This window comes from Globicephala melas, chromosome 18 (genome assembly GCF_963455315.2).
Source record: "Globicephala melas chromosome 18, mGloMel1.2, whole genome shotgun sequence".
Taxonomy (NCBI): Eukaryota; Metazoa; Chordata; class Mammalia; order Artiodactyla; family Delphinidae; genus Globicephala; species Globicephala melas.
The window spans coordinates 13,985,622-14,003,560 of record NC_083331.1 but is presented as its reverse complement, the minus strand read 5'-3'; the positions used below and the strand labels follow the sequence as shown (position 1 = coordinate 14,003,560).

At 42.1% G+C, this 17,939-nt stretch overlaps 1 protein-coding gene across 2 annotated transcripts in view; it reads left to right on the top strand.

Annotated features, from left to right (window-relative positions):
* The window catches only part of LHFPL6 (LHFPL tetraspan subfamily member 6), a 255,452-nt gene extending 237,997 nt beyond the window's left edge, over nucleotides 1–17,455 (top strand). For both annotated transcript variants that reach the window (XM_030882445.2, XM_030882442.3), the window contains one exon: nucleotides 16,331–17,455. In XM_030882445.2, coding sequence (XP_030738305.1) covers nucleotides 16,331–16,449 — 119 coding nt within the window. In that variant the 3' untranslated portion in view covers nucleotides 16,450–17,455. The remainder of the gene's footprint in view (nucleotides 1–16,330) is intronic.
* The last annotated feature ends 484 nt before the right edge of the window (nucleotides 17,456–17,939 follow it).

Here is a 17,939-nt window from a genome sequence, read left to right as displayed (position 1 = left end):
TACTCCCTGTACTTACAGGAAAGGATTTAAACAGCCATCCAGGCATATAGCCATTATTGTAAGTCTGAAAGATATTTAAAATATTTAACAACCAGTGTGTCATGGGCCTTGACTATAATCCAAACCAAAACAAATGCTGGAGCTCCCGAGGGGCCCTGCTCGGCCAAGCACTAGCTCTTTGCCTCCTGGGACATAGGATTCCCCAGGGTTCCCTAGGCCAGAGGAGCGAGGGGCCAGTGGGGCGTGTGGAGAGCTTGGCGCAGTGGCTGTGTGTGCGCCAGTGCGGTGATACGTATTTTGAACAATGAGAACAGCTTTACTACAGCACTCCAGCTGTGCCCATTCTGTCCTCAGGAATGGCGGTCAGAGCTTGATCATCCCAAAGGACTCCGTTTCTAGTCTTTGGTTCAGAGGATTTGGGGTTATTTGTTGCCAGAAGGAACAGAATTCTTCCCGGAACCTTGCTTCATTTGCCTCCAGTGTGTCTTTCATGCAAGATGGTAGCCCAATCACTTAAAATGAGAGGCAGCTAGGATGTAACTAGCTCTCAGAACAGGTTGCTGAGCTGACGTGTGCCTGCTGTTTGATAAGTGTGTGTTTAACAAGTGTCGGTATGTGGAGCAGGATGTGGTCTGAGACTCGCTTTCATTATAACTTGGAAATGAGGTTGTTGGAGAGTAGCTACGCCTCACCATCCCTCTTGCTTCTTCAGTGGGTGTTGTAATTTACCAGAGTCTCAAGGTTGTGCTTGACCAAACTGGATCAAGTCCGTTCCCAAGAGCTACCTTACAAGCAAGGAGCGATCATCAAGGGAACCTTCTGGACCGAGGGCAGCTACCCAAGATCAGAGCAGCCCTTGCGGCCACACATTTCCATTTCACTGGATACAGAGACTATATTCAGAGGCTGCTCAGTGGCCAATGAAAGCGTGACAGGTGCAAACGGGAGGGTAGATAAAATGCCATCCGGCTGGAAACCGGCACCTCTTCACGTGGGATTGTTGGAAGATTGGCGGCAGGCACAGGCCACACTGGGAAGCAGCAATTAGAGACAGCCTGGGTCCTTTCACACTCATCCATGAGTCAAAGGAGCTGAATTTCAGGTAGTTTCAGCCTTTATAAATGGCAGCTATAGAAAGAAACCAAAGGATAATCTTTATCGCCAGGCACTGAATAAGGCACCGCTGGTTATCTCAGCCACCTCCACATGGAGTTGGGATTCTGTGTCAGTTCACAGCATGAGCACAAAGGCCAGTGGTACACATTCTGTGTATGGAGCCAATGTGTGAGCCTTATCATCTGAACAACGGCATTGTCTCTAGTGAAACTTTTAGGGCGGATCCGGTGCTAAGGGGCAAGAACTAATAAACCAGCGCGCCGGCAGAGACTCAGCTGGCCAGACTGGACAAAACGTAAACCGTCTTTATGGGTAAATCGTGCAAATGTATAGTAACAGAACTATCCACCGGGCTGTGGAACAGAGGTCCATTTGATTGGTGTGATCATAAGAATTCAGATGCTGCTGCACTCACCCTACTTTTCTGAACTTCAACTGAAATGTAATCACTTTTCTGAAGGCACTGGGGTATTTTTATTTCTCTTGCTGTTCCTCTGTTTTGTGGGAGTGCTGTGTAGGCAAGGCACCTCTGCCACCATTTTCGTGGTTATGTGATTCTGACAGGGGTTTCAGGATAAGATGATGCAGCGCCTGATTTAGTGTAGAGTTTAGAAGGAAGGACCCTGGATGGATCTGACATGAAAGAAAGCAATAAGCAAGTTTGGTGTGGTACGCAAGGGAGACCCCTGGGTGCCCAGGTGTGAGTGGAAGTGAAAAAGCATCGGTTCCCAGGCAGCCACGCCCAGCAAAGTCACCTGGTGTTCTAGTTCTCAGAGCTTCCAGTTTCTCTGATGGACCCATCTCGGCTCTGTTCTCTATCCCACATAACACTGCTCCTTTTCTGTGAAATTGTGATAAAATATATATAGCATAACATTTACCATTTTAATCATTTTAAAGTATACAATTCAATGGCATTAAGTACATTCACAGTGTTGTGCAACCATCCGCACTGTTTCCAGAGCTTTTTCATCATCCCAAATAGCATCTGTACCCATTAAATAATAACTCTCCATTATCTCCTACCTCCAGCCCCTGGTAACCACTCTGCTGCTTTCTGTCTCTATGAATTTGCCCCTTCTAGGTACCTCATGTAAGTAGAATCATACAATATCTGTCCTTTTGTGTCTGGCTTCTTGCACGTAGCATAATGTCTTCAAGGTTCATCCGTCTTGTAGCATTCTCCCCTTTTTAAGGCTAAATAACAGTCCACTGTGGACGGACCACGTTTTGTTTATCCATTCATCTAACCCTGCTCATTTGTATCTAGAGCTGTTTTCACACTAGTGATTTACTTAGATGGACATGAAGTCCATACGTCTAAATGTACTGGTTTGCTGTTAAAAGAGGTTGTTGCTTTGCTTTTTTTCCCCTCACAACTTTGTAATGATTGCTTTAGCTATGTGAAATTAACTTTAAATGTGCAAGCAGGTAATTGCGTAGTGCAGAAACTTATTACCCAAATAGGACTAGATTTTTGGTTAAGAATAACCCAGCATCAGCACCCCGCTTTAGATTGGGACCTGGGAAATGTTCCATTAGAAACAAAGAGAAAGACTCTCCTACTGAAGAGAACACATTCAAAAGATCTGGGAAGGTCACTTTAGTCTCCCGGGCCGCAGGGTCCTCATCAGTGAAATACAGATGACCTAGATCGAGAATCCACAAACTATGAGACAAATCTGTTCTGCCTGTTTTTTAAATAAAGTTTTATTGGAACACATTTATGCTCGTGTGTTTACTCTGTGTCTGTGACTGCTTTTGACCTAAAATATTTACTCTCTGGCCCTTTTGAGAAAAAGGTTGCCAACCCTTGATCTAGATGGTCCTTTTCCAGTATCCCTTTGACTCTAAAATCTGTGATGATGTGCTAGGTGGCAGAAGGAGTGAAGAAAGAATAAAGTCAAAAGGACATAGAAATGGAGGTTGATGCACTGGCTCTTGACGAGGCTTGAATGTAAAAATGCCTCTGTCCTGTTCAGGTTTAACCCCTTTACTGCAGTCCTCATTCCTCCCGCCTTCCTGTCTTGCCTCAAGCACCCACGGCTGGAGCTGCCTGGGGACAACTTTGATCGCACATAAAAATCCCTATGGGGCTTCCCTGGTGGCGCAGTGGTTGAGAGTCCGCCTGCCAATGCAGGGGACGTGGGTTCGTGCCCTGGTCCGGGAGGATCCCACATGCCGCGGAGCGGCTGGGCCCGTGAGCCATGGCCGCTGAGCCCGCGCGTCCGGAGCCTGTGCTCCGCAGTGGGAGAAGCCACAGCAGTGAGAGGCCCGTGTACCGCAAAAAAAAAAAAAAAAAAAAAATCCCTATGGTCTTTCTCTTTTGGAGCACATGCTTAGCTTGTGTGAACCTTCTATATATAAATTGGAAAACCCTTTTCCTTCGGTAGGAAGGAAAGAGTGTATAACCCCTACATCTTCCCAGGCCCAAGGAATTTTGTGGAGGAAAATCGGTCCTCTGTGCCCACGTGCTGCTCTGTTCTCCCCCAGGGAACATCCTGGAGAAGACAGAGCCCCGTGCTCAGTTTCCTGGGTGTCCTGCACACATATTCCTCCCAGTTGCCGTTTCACAGCGTTTCATGATCCATGCTAAAATGTCCTCCTTATTTAGGTGGATTAAATCCACAGGCTGTTTGTTTCATTGGCTGTCATGTTTTAATTACACAACAAAAATTGTCATTATGCAGATTTCTCATGTTGCATGCCATATTTTACCAACGTATTGAGTTCTTGCTCTCTATACTTACAAGTATAAAATTCTCCCACTGGTTTTATTTTAATTAATTTATTTATTTATTTATTTTTGGCCATGCAACATAGCTTGCAGGATCTTAGTTCCCCGACCAGGGATTGAACCCCGGGCCCACAGCAGTGAAGTGCGGAGTCCTAACCACTGGACCGCCAGGGAACTTCCCTCCCACTGGTGTTATATGCAGATCCTCAACCTATGAAGGGATTACATCCTAATAAACCCATCGTAAGTTGAAAATACCCTGAGTTGAAAATGGATTTACTGCACCTAACCTACCTACCATCAGAGCTTAGCCTAGCCTACTTTAACGTGCTCAGAACCCTTACATTAGCCTACAGTTGGGGAACATCATCTAACATAAAACACTTTTTTATAATAAAGTGTTGAATATCTCTTGCAATGTATTGAATACTGTACTGATAGTGAAAAACAGAGTGGTTGTAAGTGTATCGGTTGTTCACCCTCGTGATCGCCTGGCCTGTTGGCAGCTGTGCTCACTGCCCAGCATCAAGAAAGGGGATCAGACTGCACATCACTAGCCCCCGGCAAAGACCAAATTCAGAATTCAAAGTACAGTTTCTACTGAATGTGTATTGCGTTCATACTGTCACAAAGTCAAAATATTGTAAGTCAAACCATCGTAAGTCAGGGACCATCTGTATATGTATATATAGGTATATGTGTGCGTGCACATATATATTTGTGTCTACATATATAAAGTTTTATATTTATTTCATTTTGGTTTTGAAATGATTTCAGATTTATAGAAAAGTTGCAAAACTAGTACAAAAACTTCTCATATACTCTGCACCCAGATTCCCTTCATGTGAAGTATTGTCATCATATTTGCTTTGTCCTTCTCCCCCTCTGTCTTGCTCCATTATCTCTCCCTCAGACAGGACGCCCCATGCCTAGATACTTAAGTGAATAATTCCTTAAAATAACATTCCTTTATGTAGTAGTAAAATTATCAAAATTAGGAAATTAACGTTGATACAGTACTTTAACCTACAGATTGATAAATGTGATTATAAAATTACACATGAGAGAGATGGAATTTATTTTTCTCATAACGGGTATTGTTTGTTCTGAACTTTATTTCTACTTCGTGGTTTTCCATTTTCAGAAAAGAACAAACATAAAGTAGTATTTTAAATCTCCAGGTGCTCAAAAAGTTTTTTTAAAAAGCTTGCTGTCCAAATCTACACTCTGATATTAGAACTTAAGGTTCCAGAAAGTATTCATAATAAAAATAAAAGTGATAATAATAAATCATAATGTCTTTTCTCCCCTGATGTGTAGTTTGGGGTCAGAACGACTGAACCTTATATCAAGTCCAGCTGCTGTTCTTTTCGTGAATTAGAGCAGCTGTGTAAGTGTGGGACCTCAGATAGGCACTTTCTAGTAAATCCCTAAGTTGATGATGATGGCTAGCACTGTTTCCATGGGAGACGGTAAATAGTACCTGGGAGAACTCTTTTTTTCTTTATTTCTCAGGTCCTCTCCCTAAAGGTGGAGCCAAAAACATGTCTATAGGGACAAGAGAGACACAACAGAGCAAATTAAAATTATGGCTCTCTAACAAAATCTTTGTGGGAATCCAGAAGAGAAATTTATGCCATTGAATAGAATAGAATGAATGTGTAATTTAGAAGGTTTTTTCCCCCTGAAACCTGAGACCCATGTAACATGAACTCATATTTGAGTACAGTCCTTGCACAGCAGTCATTTCCCGTCACGTACTCGTCTGGCCAGCCCTATCAAAATTGACTGTAACATATCTCCTTAGACGCAGTGCTGTTATGAGTGCTTTGCAGAAACATATCTTATCTTTTCCAGAGAGTAAATCCCTGCTCCCTTGGACGTGCAGGTTACGGAGAGTACTTACAAATGCCATAGCTTGAGTGTGCCAGCTCTTACCAATGGACACATATGCGTTATATGCTAACTCTTTACATTCCTGGATACCTCCGGGGAGAAAGTAGGGCAGACAAAGAAGGTGGAGAGTCTTTTTAAGAGTCTATTTGTAGAAGTGGGTCCAGTGCTCCAAGCTAGACCCTTATACACTGAGATGTACTATGTGTTTGGGGGGAAAAGGTACCGTTCAACTCCCAGGAGAGTTCAAATCCAACTGTCCAGTCCCCTAAACCTGGGAACGAAGGGGCAGGAGAGGTAGAAGATATAGCCAGCCTCACTCATGAGAGTCAAGAGTGGAAGTTCTTGAGGAGAAATGCTGGGTCTGTCCACTGTGCTGCACTCTGGAAACAGGAGGCATGAAGGTGGCCTCCGCTGCCTGGGGTACTCTGTGCAGACTCAGTGCTCAGTCTTTGGAGGGTTCTACCATTGCACGTCCCTCCATACTATCTACTCTTGGGAAGCGCCCATGGGGTGCTGAGATCCCATTACTGAGATCTGCTTGTGGACAGTACCTCCTAGAGTACATCTCAGGGAGTACAGTGTAAATGGTGCCCTGAAGTTGTGTCCAGGTCGACCCTGGTCAGCAATGTGAGTTTATGCTTCTCGTCCTAAACAGACAGAAACAAGCAAAGAGCATTAAAATGAGCCGCATCTCACAAACTATCTTCCCTCAGCCTTTTTACTTCTACATTTTTTGCCCAGCGATCAAGTTTGAGTTCCACTCGTCTCTTTTCAGACACAGGTGTCATTTTAACTCTTTGTTCCATTAAAAGTTTGAATTAAAGCTTTTGTGTGTTTTAGGTCAAATGTTTAAATCCTGTTGTTGTTGTTTTTCACTAGCAACACCTCTGTTCAGTAACTTCCCAAAAGAACAAAAGGAATTGGTCCCACTACAGATTCTTTTGTTCTTGCTTTTAATGCACAGGGCAGACAAGATGGTCTGAATATGAAGAGGTAGGAAGGAATTTACTCAAGAGGAGAGACTTCCACCCATGGCATTTAAGAATACAAAAGTTGGGCTTCCCTGGTGGCGCAGTGGTTGAGAGTCCGCCTGCCGATGCGGGGGACATGGGTTCGTGCCCCGGTCCGGGAAGATCCCACATGCCGCGGAGCGGCTGGGCCCGTGAGCCATGGCCGCTGAGCCTGCGCGTCCGGAGCCTGTGCTCCGCAACGGGGGAGGCCACGGCAGTGAGAGGCCCGCGTACTGCAAAAGGATACAAAAGTTTTTTTCTCCCTCCACCTTCCTGTCTTCCTGATTTGTACAGCAAAAGGGATGAAATCTGACATGCCTGCTTCTTCTCTACACAAACGTTGCATTGATATCTTTACATGCTGAAAAACTTTAAATATCACAGATGAAAGATATTCTGCCTGATAAGTGAAGGCAGTCAGCTTATATCTGGACTCAGGCACCCGTGGCCACAAGGCTGGGAACTCAGCAGTGACCCAGTGAGGAAAGAAGTGAGCTGGGAACGGGCAGGGCTCAGGTTCAAATGCAGAGCATGGGGAAGGTCGAAGACACAGGGAGGTTTGCATTGGACAGCATCAGTCGGGGGCAGGACTACCTGTGGGACCCTGTTTTGTGCTTAAATGAGCACTGGGACAGCAGGAGGCACTGTGGCAAAGTCTCTGGGTATGAGGATGGCGCGATGGCCAGGGGTTTACAGGCAGAGGGGAGCTGGAGGGTGCCCAGGGCCTGGAGCCCTTTCTCAGCTCCGCTCCGACGGGGGCAGGTCAGAAACATCCAGTTTGACAGCGTGCCCATAGCCAGTTATCACCCAGGAAAAATCAATTATCTGAATTTGATCAAGCAAGCTTATTGGACCCCACTGCCTCACATCCTCTAGGGGGATGGGATTGCCAAGAGAGTGCCAGTTTGGTTTCATTGGCCCTGAAATTGGGAGAGCCAAGTCTGCAAGATGCAGGCCTTTAATAACTAGAATTGTGCAAGGTACACACGGGTGCATGGAGGCTTCTAAGGAGACTGGTAAATTCAAAGATGCAAAATATATCTTTTTTTTAATTTTTTAATTTAATTTTATTTACTTTTTATACAGCAGGTTTTATTAGTTATCTGTTTTATACATATTAGTGTATATATGTCCATCCCAATCTCCCAATTCATCCCACCACCACCACCCCCCAATCAGTTTCCCCCCTTGGTGTCCATACGTTTGTTCTCTACATCTGTGTCTCTATTTCTGCCCTGCAGACCGGTTCATCTGTACCATTTTTCTAGGTTCCACATATATGCATTAATATACGATATTTGTTTTTCTCTTTCTAACTTACTTCACTCAAAATATATCTTATTTCTTTGTGGCATGTAAGTTCTAGCAGAGACAAATGGGAACAATGTGATACAGATCTTCCTAAAACATACCTGAGCACACAAAAAAGTTTTGGAACTGACTCAAGTTCAAGTTCAAGCTTCATCATTTATTTGAGATACTGGGCCAGTGACTTATCTTGCATGTTAACTCAGTGTCTTCATCTTCAAAATGGGAATGATATTGAGAAAGTATAAACAGATTTGCTTCTCTAATTTCTTGAAAGTATCATAGGCAAAAATGGTTAAATGAGATGCCACTTCTAAACTGGTTAGCACCTGGCTCACAGGCTGTCCATGACAACTATTATATAATTATTAATTTCAGATCTCTGTTCTTAGCACAGGTATAGTGTCTGATAGCCATTCACACCACAAATATGTATCAATCGTCTGCTGTGGTCCAGGCATCATTGTACTGAGCTTTGGGATACAGGAATGAGACAGGCAGTCACATGGTAGGCTGTGAAAGAGTAATCAAATAAAACTGATCACTGGAATTTCATTGTTATTTGTAGTAAAGCTGGGTTCTTTGTACCTTTTCTTCTGTCTCTGTTACTAACAGGAGATGCGCTTAAAAACTAATTTGAGGCACCCTAAAGAATCAGCCACACCTCTCCCAGCCATCTTCTTCCCGGGGCTGCCCTGGAATGCAGCCACAGGACCTTTTCCCATTGATTAACCTCTATTTTATCTGTCAAGGGTGGCATTCCCCGTCGTTGAAAGCAGCAGTTTGCCAACCCAGTGTGCTTGGAGTCCTGTTTGATGGAGCATTACAGAGAGCAAAAGAGAAAGTTTGACAGATTTGCTTCTCTAATTTCCTGAAAGGATCCCAGACAAAACTTGTCCTCTAGCAAAAAGCTTTCGATTTGCATTAAAATAACAAGAATGTTTTGCCACGACAGGGGAAGCGAGAGGCCAGGGAAGAATGGTCCTGTATTCCCTGGTTTCCTTTGGTTCCGTTACTACTCATGGACTACAGTAAGGTTTAAAACATATTAACTTAAACATCTGCTCTTTCCTAATAGCCTAATGTACTCAGAAAGACTTTTTCTCCTATTACTGTAAAACACAGTGCTAATTTCTTATTATTGAGCGTGTGGGTTTTAACAGTGGAAGGAAACATGCTCAGGAAGAAGAATCTTTCTTCTCCTTTGAAGAAATTCGAGGTACATTTACATTTATAGTTTCATGAAAAAAACTCCCTTTTATATCTAGTTAATTTTGTTAACTGAATTTCTAACAGACGTGTGTAAAATATACAAGGTATGGCTTCAAAATAATGCAACTGATGTGAGTGATACTCAAGAATCAGTCTTACTAGAACATAAGTTTTGTAAAACCAAAGATGCTATCTGTCTTGTCCCCTCATTGGTCTCCTGTAATATTGCAACACAAAGAGTAGGTGATCAAGACTTACCAATGGTTGTTGACTATCTCACATGTCTCTACACCCGTGTAGATGAACATTTGAAGAGGAAGTCTCCAGGCTTCCAGCTCTCAAACTCTGGAGGTGGTCACACCCAACCCCATCTCTTGCTTACACGCACAGTGGCATCCATCTCTTATTTGAATGATACTTTAACGAGACCCAAATCTGCTTACGTTTCTCCATTACATTTCCCATCCCCCTGGTGCAAATACACTCTTCCCTGGCCTCCCACATTCAGGCTTGGCTAGCCCCTGCTCATCTGCCAGGTCTCAGCTTAAATTTCACTTCTAATTTAAGGCTCTCCTTCACGGACCTCACTGTATAAAAGTCCTTGTGATTTGCTGTCTTAGCATCCTGGATGCTTTTTCTTCAAAGCACATATCACAGTTATCATTATATGAATATCTAAGTAATTATTGTTTAACACACCCTTGACTAGACGATGGCTCCTTGATAGCAGGGGCTGTATTTATCTTTTTCCAAAGTAGATCCCTCGCATCCAGTGATTCCTAGTTGGAGTGGGCGGTTAAAAAATATTTGTTGTGGGAGATTGGGACTGACATAGACACACTACTATATATAAAATAGGTAACTAATAATAGTCTGCTGTATAGCACAGGGAACTCAGTACTCTGTAATGGCCTACATGGGAAAAGAATCCTAAAAAAAAAAAAAAAAAGAGAGTGGACATATGTATAACTGATTCACTTTGCTGTACGCCTGGAACTAACACAACATTGTAAATCAACTATATTCCAGTAAAAAAATTTTTTTAATTTGTTGAATTTATGAAAGAATTGAGGGAGGGAGAGAGGGTGGGAAGAAGGGACTCCAGAATCAGGGGATGGATGACTTAGTGTTTCTTTAGATTGGCCTAAATTTTATTGACACGTCTTGATCTTACTACACTGACCTTGACCATTTTTTGTTTCTCTGAAGATATGTGTGTGTGTGTGTGGTATATGCTTTTGTATATTTTTTTGAAGTTAGATTGATGAGGTGGCCATATTTCTATACAATCCAAAATACCAGAATAAATCCTTATTGATTTAATAATGATTTATTTTATCAATTACTTAGCAAACCAACGTCTTCATATCTGAAATAGAGGAATAATTTTCTTTGAAATCACACTGATCATTAGTTGCTCATTTTGGATCTTAGCCAGTTGCTAAATTTAAACCACAAAATGTATAAATCACACACATAAACTAGCACGTGTGTGTAATTAGCAGCAAGATTGTGTAACATCCTCAAACATTTTCTATGATAGTACACTTTTTGAGTACCTTTATTTGGTGTCCTACCTTTCCATTTTCATATGACGGACGGTTGGTCTGCTGAGTTGACTACATGTTTTATGACACAAACAAGAAAGGCTCCAGAAACATAATAGTTATTAGAAATGGCACATACACACTTATCAAGGCAAGGAGTTGGATTGGCCCCGGGAAGATGATAGCATAGCAAGGATGTGCTGAAGGCTCTATCCTGGCTCTGGATGTTTCAGGGGATGGCAGGGCTTGGGTGGGTAGGTGGATGGGTTAAGCCTCTAACAACTGAAGAACCTTCACAAACCCTTATCACGTTAAAGAAAAACAAGAAAGACTGTGTTCATTTGCTCTTCTCTGAAATTGGGTTCCCCAGAGCTGAGACCCTGAGATGAGGATTCCTGTCCAAGGGATCAAGGAAATGAGCTGAGGAGAAACCAGTAGGAAGTGGGAAAGCAAGATAGTGAAAGCGTAGACACGAAGCGAGAGTGCAATTCCAGGTGAGGTCCCAGCCTCAGTCTGGACTCTTACGAGCTCTGGAACATTCATGCCACAGCAGAGTTTGTCCCACCTGGAGGCAAGAAGGAGGGCTTTCAGACTCCTGCACCAGCCCGTCAGTGGCTACCAGTCCCACCAGGGGTACTTCAACTTTCTGAGAGTTGGAACAAAGTGGCCCCCCAGCTCATGGGTCCTCTGAAGAGGGTTGCAGGTATAAGCTGTTAGGAGCAAAGTACAGTCAGTAGCTGATGGATGAGAGCCCAGAACCAGCAAAGGGATCCAAAGGAACTGGGTGGAGCATCTGCACCATCTGCTACAGCAACCCTGCCAGTTCAGAGCCCCTAAGATTTCAGCTTACGCTATTTTATTGACTTTTCTAGAGGAGAGAAAAAGTTATACTGTCTTTCCTGGGTTCTCTGATAGTCAATGCTTTAGTAGCTTTTTTTTTTTAATCTTTATTTAACACACGTGACTACTGTTACATACACTTATTATTATTTTTAAAGAAGATGTTGGGGGTAGGAGTTTATGAATTAATTAATTCATTTTTGCTATGTTGGGTCTTCATTTCTGTGCGTGGGCTTTCTCTAGTTGCGGCGAGCGGGGGCCACTCTTCATCGCGGTGCGCGGACCTCTCACTATCGCGGCCTCTCTTGTTGCAGAGCACGCGCCGGCTCAGTAGTTGTGGCTCACGGGCCTAGTTGCTCTGCGGCATGTGGGATCTTCCCAGACCAGGGCTCGAACCCGTGTCCCCTGCATTGGCAGTCAGATTCTCAACCACTGCGCCACCAGGGAAGCCCACATACACTATTATTAAATAGCCTCACCAACTACTTTTTCTTGAGTGAGTGTCCGATAATTAGTAAAGAATTCTGTACTCCACTTTTCATGTTAGGTCATGGAAGATCAACACCTTATTATTAATGAACAACTGACTGTGTTCTGTGTTATGAGCCTTATACTGAATGGACTGACCACAGATTTTGCTGACTTTTTGGTTCTAAACCACCTGCCATCTCTCAGTTACCTATTAATTCTCCCTCCTAGATTTGTTTAGTCCAGCTAAAGAATAATTCCAAATGGAGATTATTCCCAAGACTCACAGCCACATTAGCCTACGGCTATCAGAAAATCTGGTCCATGAAGGAGACTCTGTTACCCTTGAAAAGACTGATTCTATCTGTCAGTATTAATGGAGGTCGTTGTGCCAGTGAGACCCAGCCTGCGGTGGAGATGTGCTCTTTCAGGATCTATTGTCCTTTTAAATTGAACACACTCTGTACAAAGCTATAAACGCACAGTTGGTCTGGGCACCTCTCTCCAGAAGTTCTGTGTCAAATGAGACTGGAGTTACTCTTAAAATCCCATACTTTATTTTTGAAAGACTAACTGTCTGCCTACTTTGTTTCCTTTCTTTCTCTCTTTCTTTTACCTTGTCTTTCATTCAGCATTTATTTTCTGAGTGCCTACTGTGAGCCAGGCACTGTTGTAGGGGTACAGTAGGGAACAAACTATACAAAGGTCTCCCCAAATTGAAACTTTCATTCTAGTGGGATAGACTGAAGTTAAACACACGCACACACGATATTTACAAACCATGGCAAGTGCTACAAAGGCAATAAAGTGAGGTGAAGGAATAGAGTGACTTTGATGAGACAAGTTGGGGGTGGGGGGCAGGTAGATCCCATCTGAGAAAGCTCCAGCTCTCTAATGATCTGGAAGTAGAATTTTTGGGGTGGAAGGAATAATGAATGAGGAGTACTGGAGCCAATACAAGCCTGATGTGGTCCAGAGAAGACAGCCAGTATGGCCAGAAAGAAGACAAGAGGGAAGGTGGTCATGAGGTCTGAGAAGTAGGCAGATGCCAGCTCATTCAGGGGCTCACAGGCCTTTGGAAGGAGATTGCATGTTTGAGAAATCATTAAAGGATTTTAAGTAAGAGAGCGACTTAACATGATTGATTTTTGAAAAGATAGCTGCCCTCTTTGCTGTTGATGATACTATAAATAAAAGCAGGGAGACAGGAAAGCAATGGCAGCAGGTAAGACTGCCGGGGGTTGCTACAGGCACTTGAGGAGTGGAGGCACACAGAATAAATTGTGGAGAGAGACGCAAAGGACTCGTCACTTACTATACAGGTGAGTTCTTGGGCAGGTTACTGAACTTTCCTTGGCCTTAGTGTCCCCATGCGAATGGTGGGGATGATACTCAGGTACCTACCACATCGTGTTCTTATGAGGATTAAATGTATTAATATTTGCTCCACGAAAGCTCTTCTACAATTCAGAGCAAATAGTAATCAATCTGTGTTTTCTGTTTCTTAATTTTTATTATTTATTATTGGATACGGAGAGGGAGAAACCAAAGTTGCAGGCTAAACGTATCCTATTGTCTGGTACATAGGTAGTGCCCTAGAGTACTTTTAAGATGTGGAGGCTCTTGGTCTAATTTTGTGGCTATTGACTTATGGTGACTACAAGCCAATGACTCAAGCTTTGCCTCACCTCACCTTCTTATCTGTAAATGGGGCACATGCTAACTACCGCCTCAGTAGACTTCAGTGAAGATAGGAAGTCAAATTACATGCTACACCTAACAGTCTTTGTAGTTTTCAATAGAGAAGTTATTAATGAACAAGGTAAAAAATGACTGACATGTAAAAAAAAGATATGGTTTTCAAACTATGGTTTGTATGTTCAATGACTGTGAAATCCAAGCATCTGGTTGTATGTGTTTTAGCTAATGTAATGGATAAAGAAAAACAAAAGAAAAGGGAGAAAATGGTGGTTGTTGGAGCATTGTCTGATTTCTGGTTTTCTTAAGACTGACTAAAAAGGGGATTCAATTAGGGCAGAAAAGACAATGTTGCATGAGAGATATAGAGGACTTCCTTACTGTACATGCAAAAAGAATAACTTGAATGTTGTTTTAAAAAAAGGATTAATGAATGCGGAAACCTATCCCACTAATTCAAGTAGGATGTTTTGGGTCAGTGAGTTCTTATTCTTAGAACCTGGTACCCAGATTTGAGTCCTGACTCGAAAGGCACCTCCATTGCGTCAAAGTTTTGGCAGTTATGGATAAAGCTGCTATAAATATCCAGGTGCAGACGTTTGTGTGGACACAGGTTTTCAGCTCCTTTAGGTAAACACCAAGGAATGCAGCTGCTGGATTGTATGGTAAGAGTATGTTTAGTTTTCTAAGAAACCACCATACTGTCTTCTAAAATGGTTGTAACATTGCACATTCTTACCACCAATGTATGAGAGTTCCTGTTGCTCCACATCCTCGCCAACATTTGGTGGTGTCCGTGTTCCAGATTTTGGCCATTCTAATAGGTATGTAGTGGCATATCACTGTCATTTTAATTTGCATTTCCCTGATGACATGATGTGGAGTGTCTTTTCATATGCTTATCTGCCATCTGTATATCTTCTTTGGTAAGGTGTCTGTGGTCTGAGGTGTTTGGCCCATTTTTTAATCAGGTCTGTTTTCTTATTGTTGAGTTTTAAGTGTTTGTATATTTTGGATAACAGTCCTTTATCAGATGTGTCTTTTGCACATTTTTCTCTCAGTCTGCAGTTTTTTTTTTTCATTCTCTTGACATTGTCACAGAGCTGAAGTTTTTTTTAATTTTAATAAAGTTCAGCTTATCAGTTAGTTCTTTCATGGATTGTGTTATATCTAGAGTCATTACCATACCCAAGGGCATCTAGATTTTCTCTTATGTTATCTTCTAGGATTTTCATAGTTTTACGTTTTACATTTCAGCCTGTGCTCCATTTTAAGTTGATTTTCGTGAAGGGTGTAAGGTCTGTGTCCAATTTCCTTTGTTTGCATGTGGATGTCCAGTTGTTCCAGCACCATTTATTGAAAATACTGTCTTTGCTTCATTGTACTGCCTTTGTTCCTTTGTTAAAGATCAGTTAACTATATTTATGTGGGTCTGCTTCTGGGCTCTCTATTCTGTTGCATTAGTTTATTTGTCTATTTTTTCACCAATATCACACCATCTTGACTACTGGAGATTTATAGTAAGTCCTGAATTCAGGTAGTGTCAGTCCTCTAACTTTGTTCTTCTCCTTCAATATTGTGTTGGTTATTCTGGGTCTTTTGTTTCTCCATATAAACTTTAGAATAAGTTTGCTGATACCCACAAAACAACTTTCTGGAATCTTGATTAGAATTACATTGAATCTGTAGCTCAAATTGGGAGGAACTGACGTCTTGACAATATTGAGCCTTCCTATCCATGAACATGGAATATCTCTTCATTTATTTAGTTCTTTGATCTCATTCATCAGTTTTATAGTTTTCCTCATAAAGACCTTGTACTATTTTGTCAGATTTTTACTTATTTCATTTTGCGGGATGCTAATATAAATAGTATTGTGTTTTTAATTAAAAATTCCACTTGTTCATTACTGGTATATAGGAAGCAGTTGACTTTTATATATTACCCTTGTATCCTGCAACATTTCTGTTGTCACTTAGTAGTTCCAGGAGTTTTTTGGTAGATTCTTTCACTTTAGCATTATTCTTCAAAGGGATCTCCTCCTTAGAGTGGCCCTTTTGCAGAAACTGTATCTATATTTAGGACTTACCTGTATTTTGAATTTTTTTCTAAGGTACCTCATTATGCATATGAGTTTGGGTGATTTAAATCGGAACTAATACCTTCATCTCTCCTATCCTGATTGCTGTTATTCCTCCTTTTCTTCAGCCACGGGAGTGAGCATTGCAGTTGGGGAGAAAAGGTTTCTGTCACTAGCTAGCAGGAGACATAGGCCTTGAGGTCCTTCTGAAATGCCCACAACTATTCCGGCTTTCTTCCATCATGGGATAAGTTTCATCCCTTGTTATCATTCCATTTGAGTGAGTGTCACATTTCTAATGAGTATTTCTGTTTCACCGTGGTACACCAGGAACACACACCCTGGGAGAAATGACAGAACCTCCTGTAAAATCATCCTGATCTGTGCCTGCTTTCTCTCCTTCTCTTGTGTCCCTAGGTAAGTGTGAAATCGGTTGGGCCTACTACTGCACGGGAGCAGGTGCTGCCACCGCCATGCTGCTATGCACATGGCTGGCTTGCTTCTCAGGCAAGAAACAGAAACAGTACCCATACTGAGATGGAGCCACCAAGAGCAAACAGAGGAGAAGACGGGCTGAAGGGGCTGGGAGGGACTGAAGCATCCAGCTATTCTCAAAAGGTGGAATAGTGGTTCTAAACCATACAACACTAACGAAATGAAACCCAGTGGAATTAAAAACATTATACCATGGGGAAGGGTTGTGCAAGGTTTGTGAAAGAAATGTAGAGCATGGAATGATAGAGAAAAATGGACCAAAGGCTAAAAATATTGCAGGGTGTTGGGTGTTTCTATCCCACAGAGTATTGTTGATGTAGAACACACACATACACAAAACAAATCTATATATGCAGCAAACAAGGATTTTTTTTTTTTAAGGATGATGACTCAGAGAATCGAAAGGGCTAGGAGAAACAGTATTAGGTTGGGAAGCAGGGTAACGCACAGACGTTCCCAGTAAGTCACGGCATTTCTGAAAGCACACGAGCACATACAGATGTACGCATCCACACACATGCCCACACACAGACATTTAAATTGTTGCACAGTCTGTATGAGAGGGTTAGCAGTGCGTTACTCCTCTGTTTTCTTTTTAATACACATTTAAAATACCATATTATCACTTTATAAAGTATACATTAAACCTAATAAATGGACCAATAAGCCACTCTTATCAGTATTTTGTATACTCTGCATAAACTCTTTATGCCCTCAACGTGTTTTCAGTGTTTATGCAGATCTTTAGAATTAAGCCTTTGTATTTCAATATTATTCAAAAAATATGCAATATTTCTCTGAGTAGTTTCTGCTATGGTATTCTTACGAAGTAAAGGGGCAACTTTCTGTCCACTGTAGGAGAGAATTCAGTTGAAGATGTGAGAGTAATGAGAGACATTTTCCAGTCACTAGATCTTGTTTTCTTTCATCCATTATTGTACTGTGCTGTACCACATTTATTCCAATATTCATTTTGTAAAAAATAAAAACGTGCTATTTTGTTTGTATTTGAAAAGCTCTGTGAATAAATTCTCTCTTTGATCAGTAGCTCCATGTGTCATAGAGTGTTAATTCAGTTATGGGGTTCGCTTCTTTAATTCCTAAATGTAGCCTTTCAGCTCCAACTGTCCTGTAAATTTTCCATTTCATTTTTAGGCCTCCTATTCATTCACCCACTAGTCATCCAACCAGGAGTTATTCTCGGCACACAAGGTGTTACAGGTAAGACATAATTCCTGCTTTCAACTTAAATTCTTTGCAACCAGAATTCTAACTGCCTGTTCATTGCACTTCAATCATGATCAAATCCTTATGAGAGAAGAATTTCAAGTCTCTTTTGGATGAAGTTTGAGAATATGGACAACATTGAGAAGTGGTTGAAGGCAACGAAAACCAGGTCATGGTTCAGTCTCCATGGATGACGACAGAGCGGTCACAAGCTGACAGTGACGTGCTGCTTCTCCACTTTCTACAAGGCGCTGCATTGCTTCGGTGCTTCTGTGCCAGGGACAGTTTCATACCTCTGTTCTTT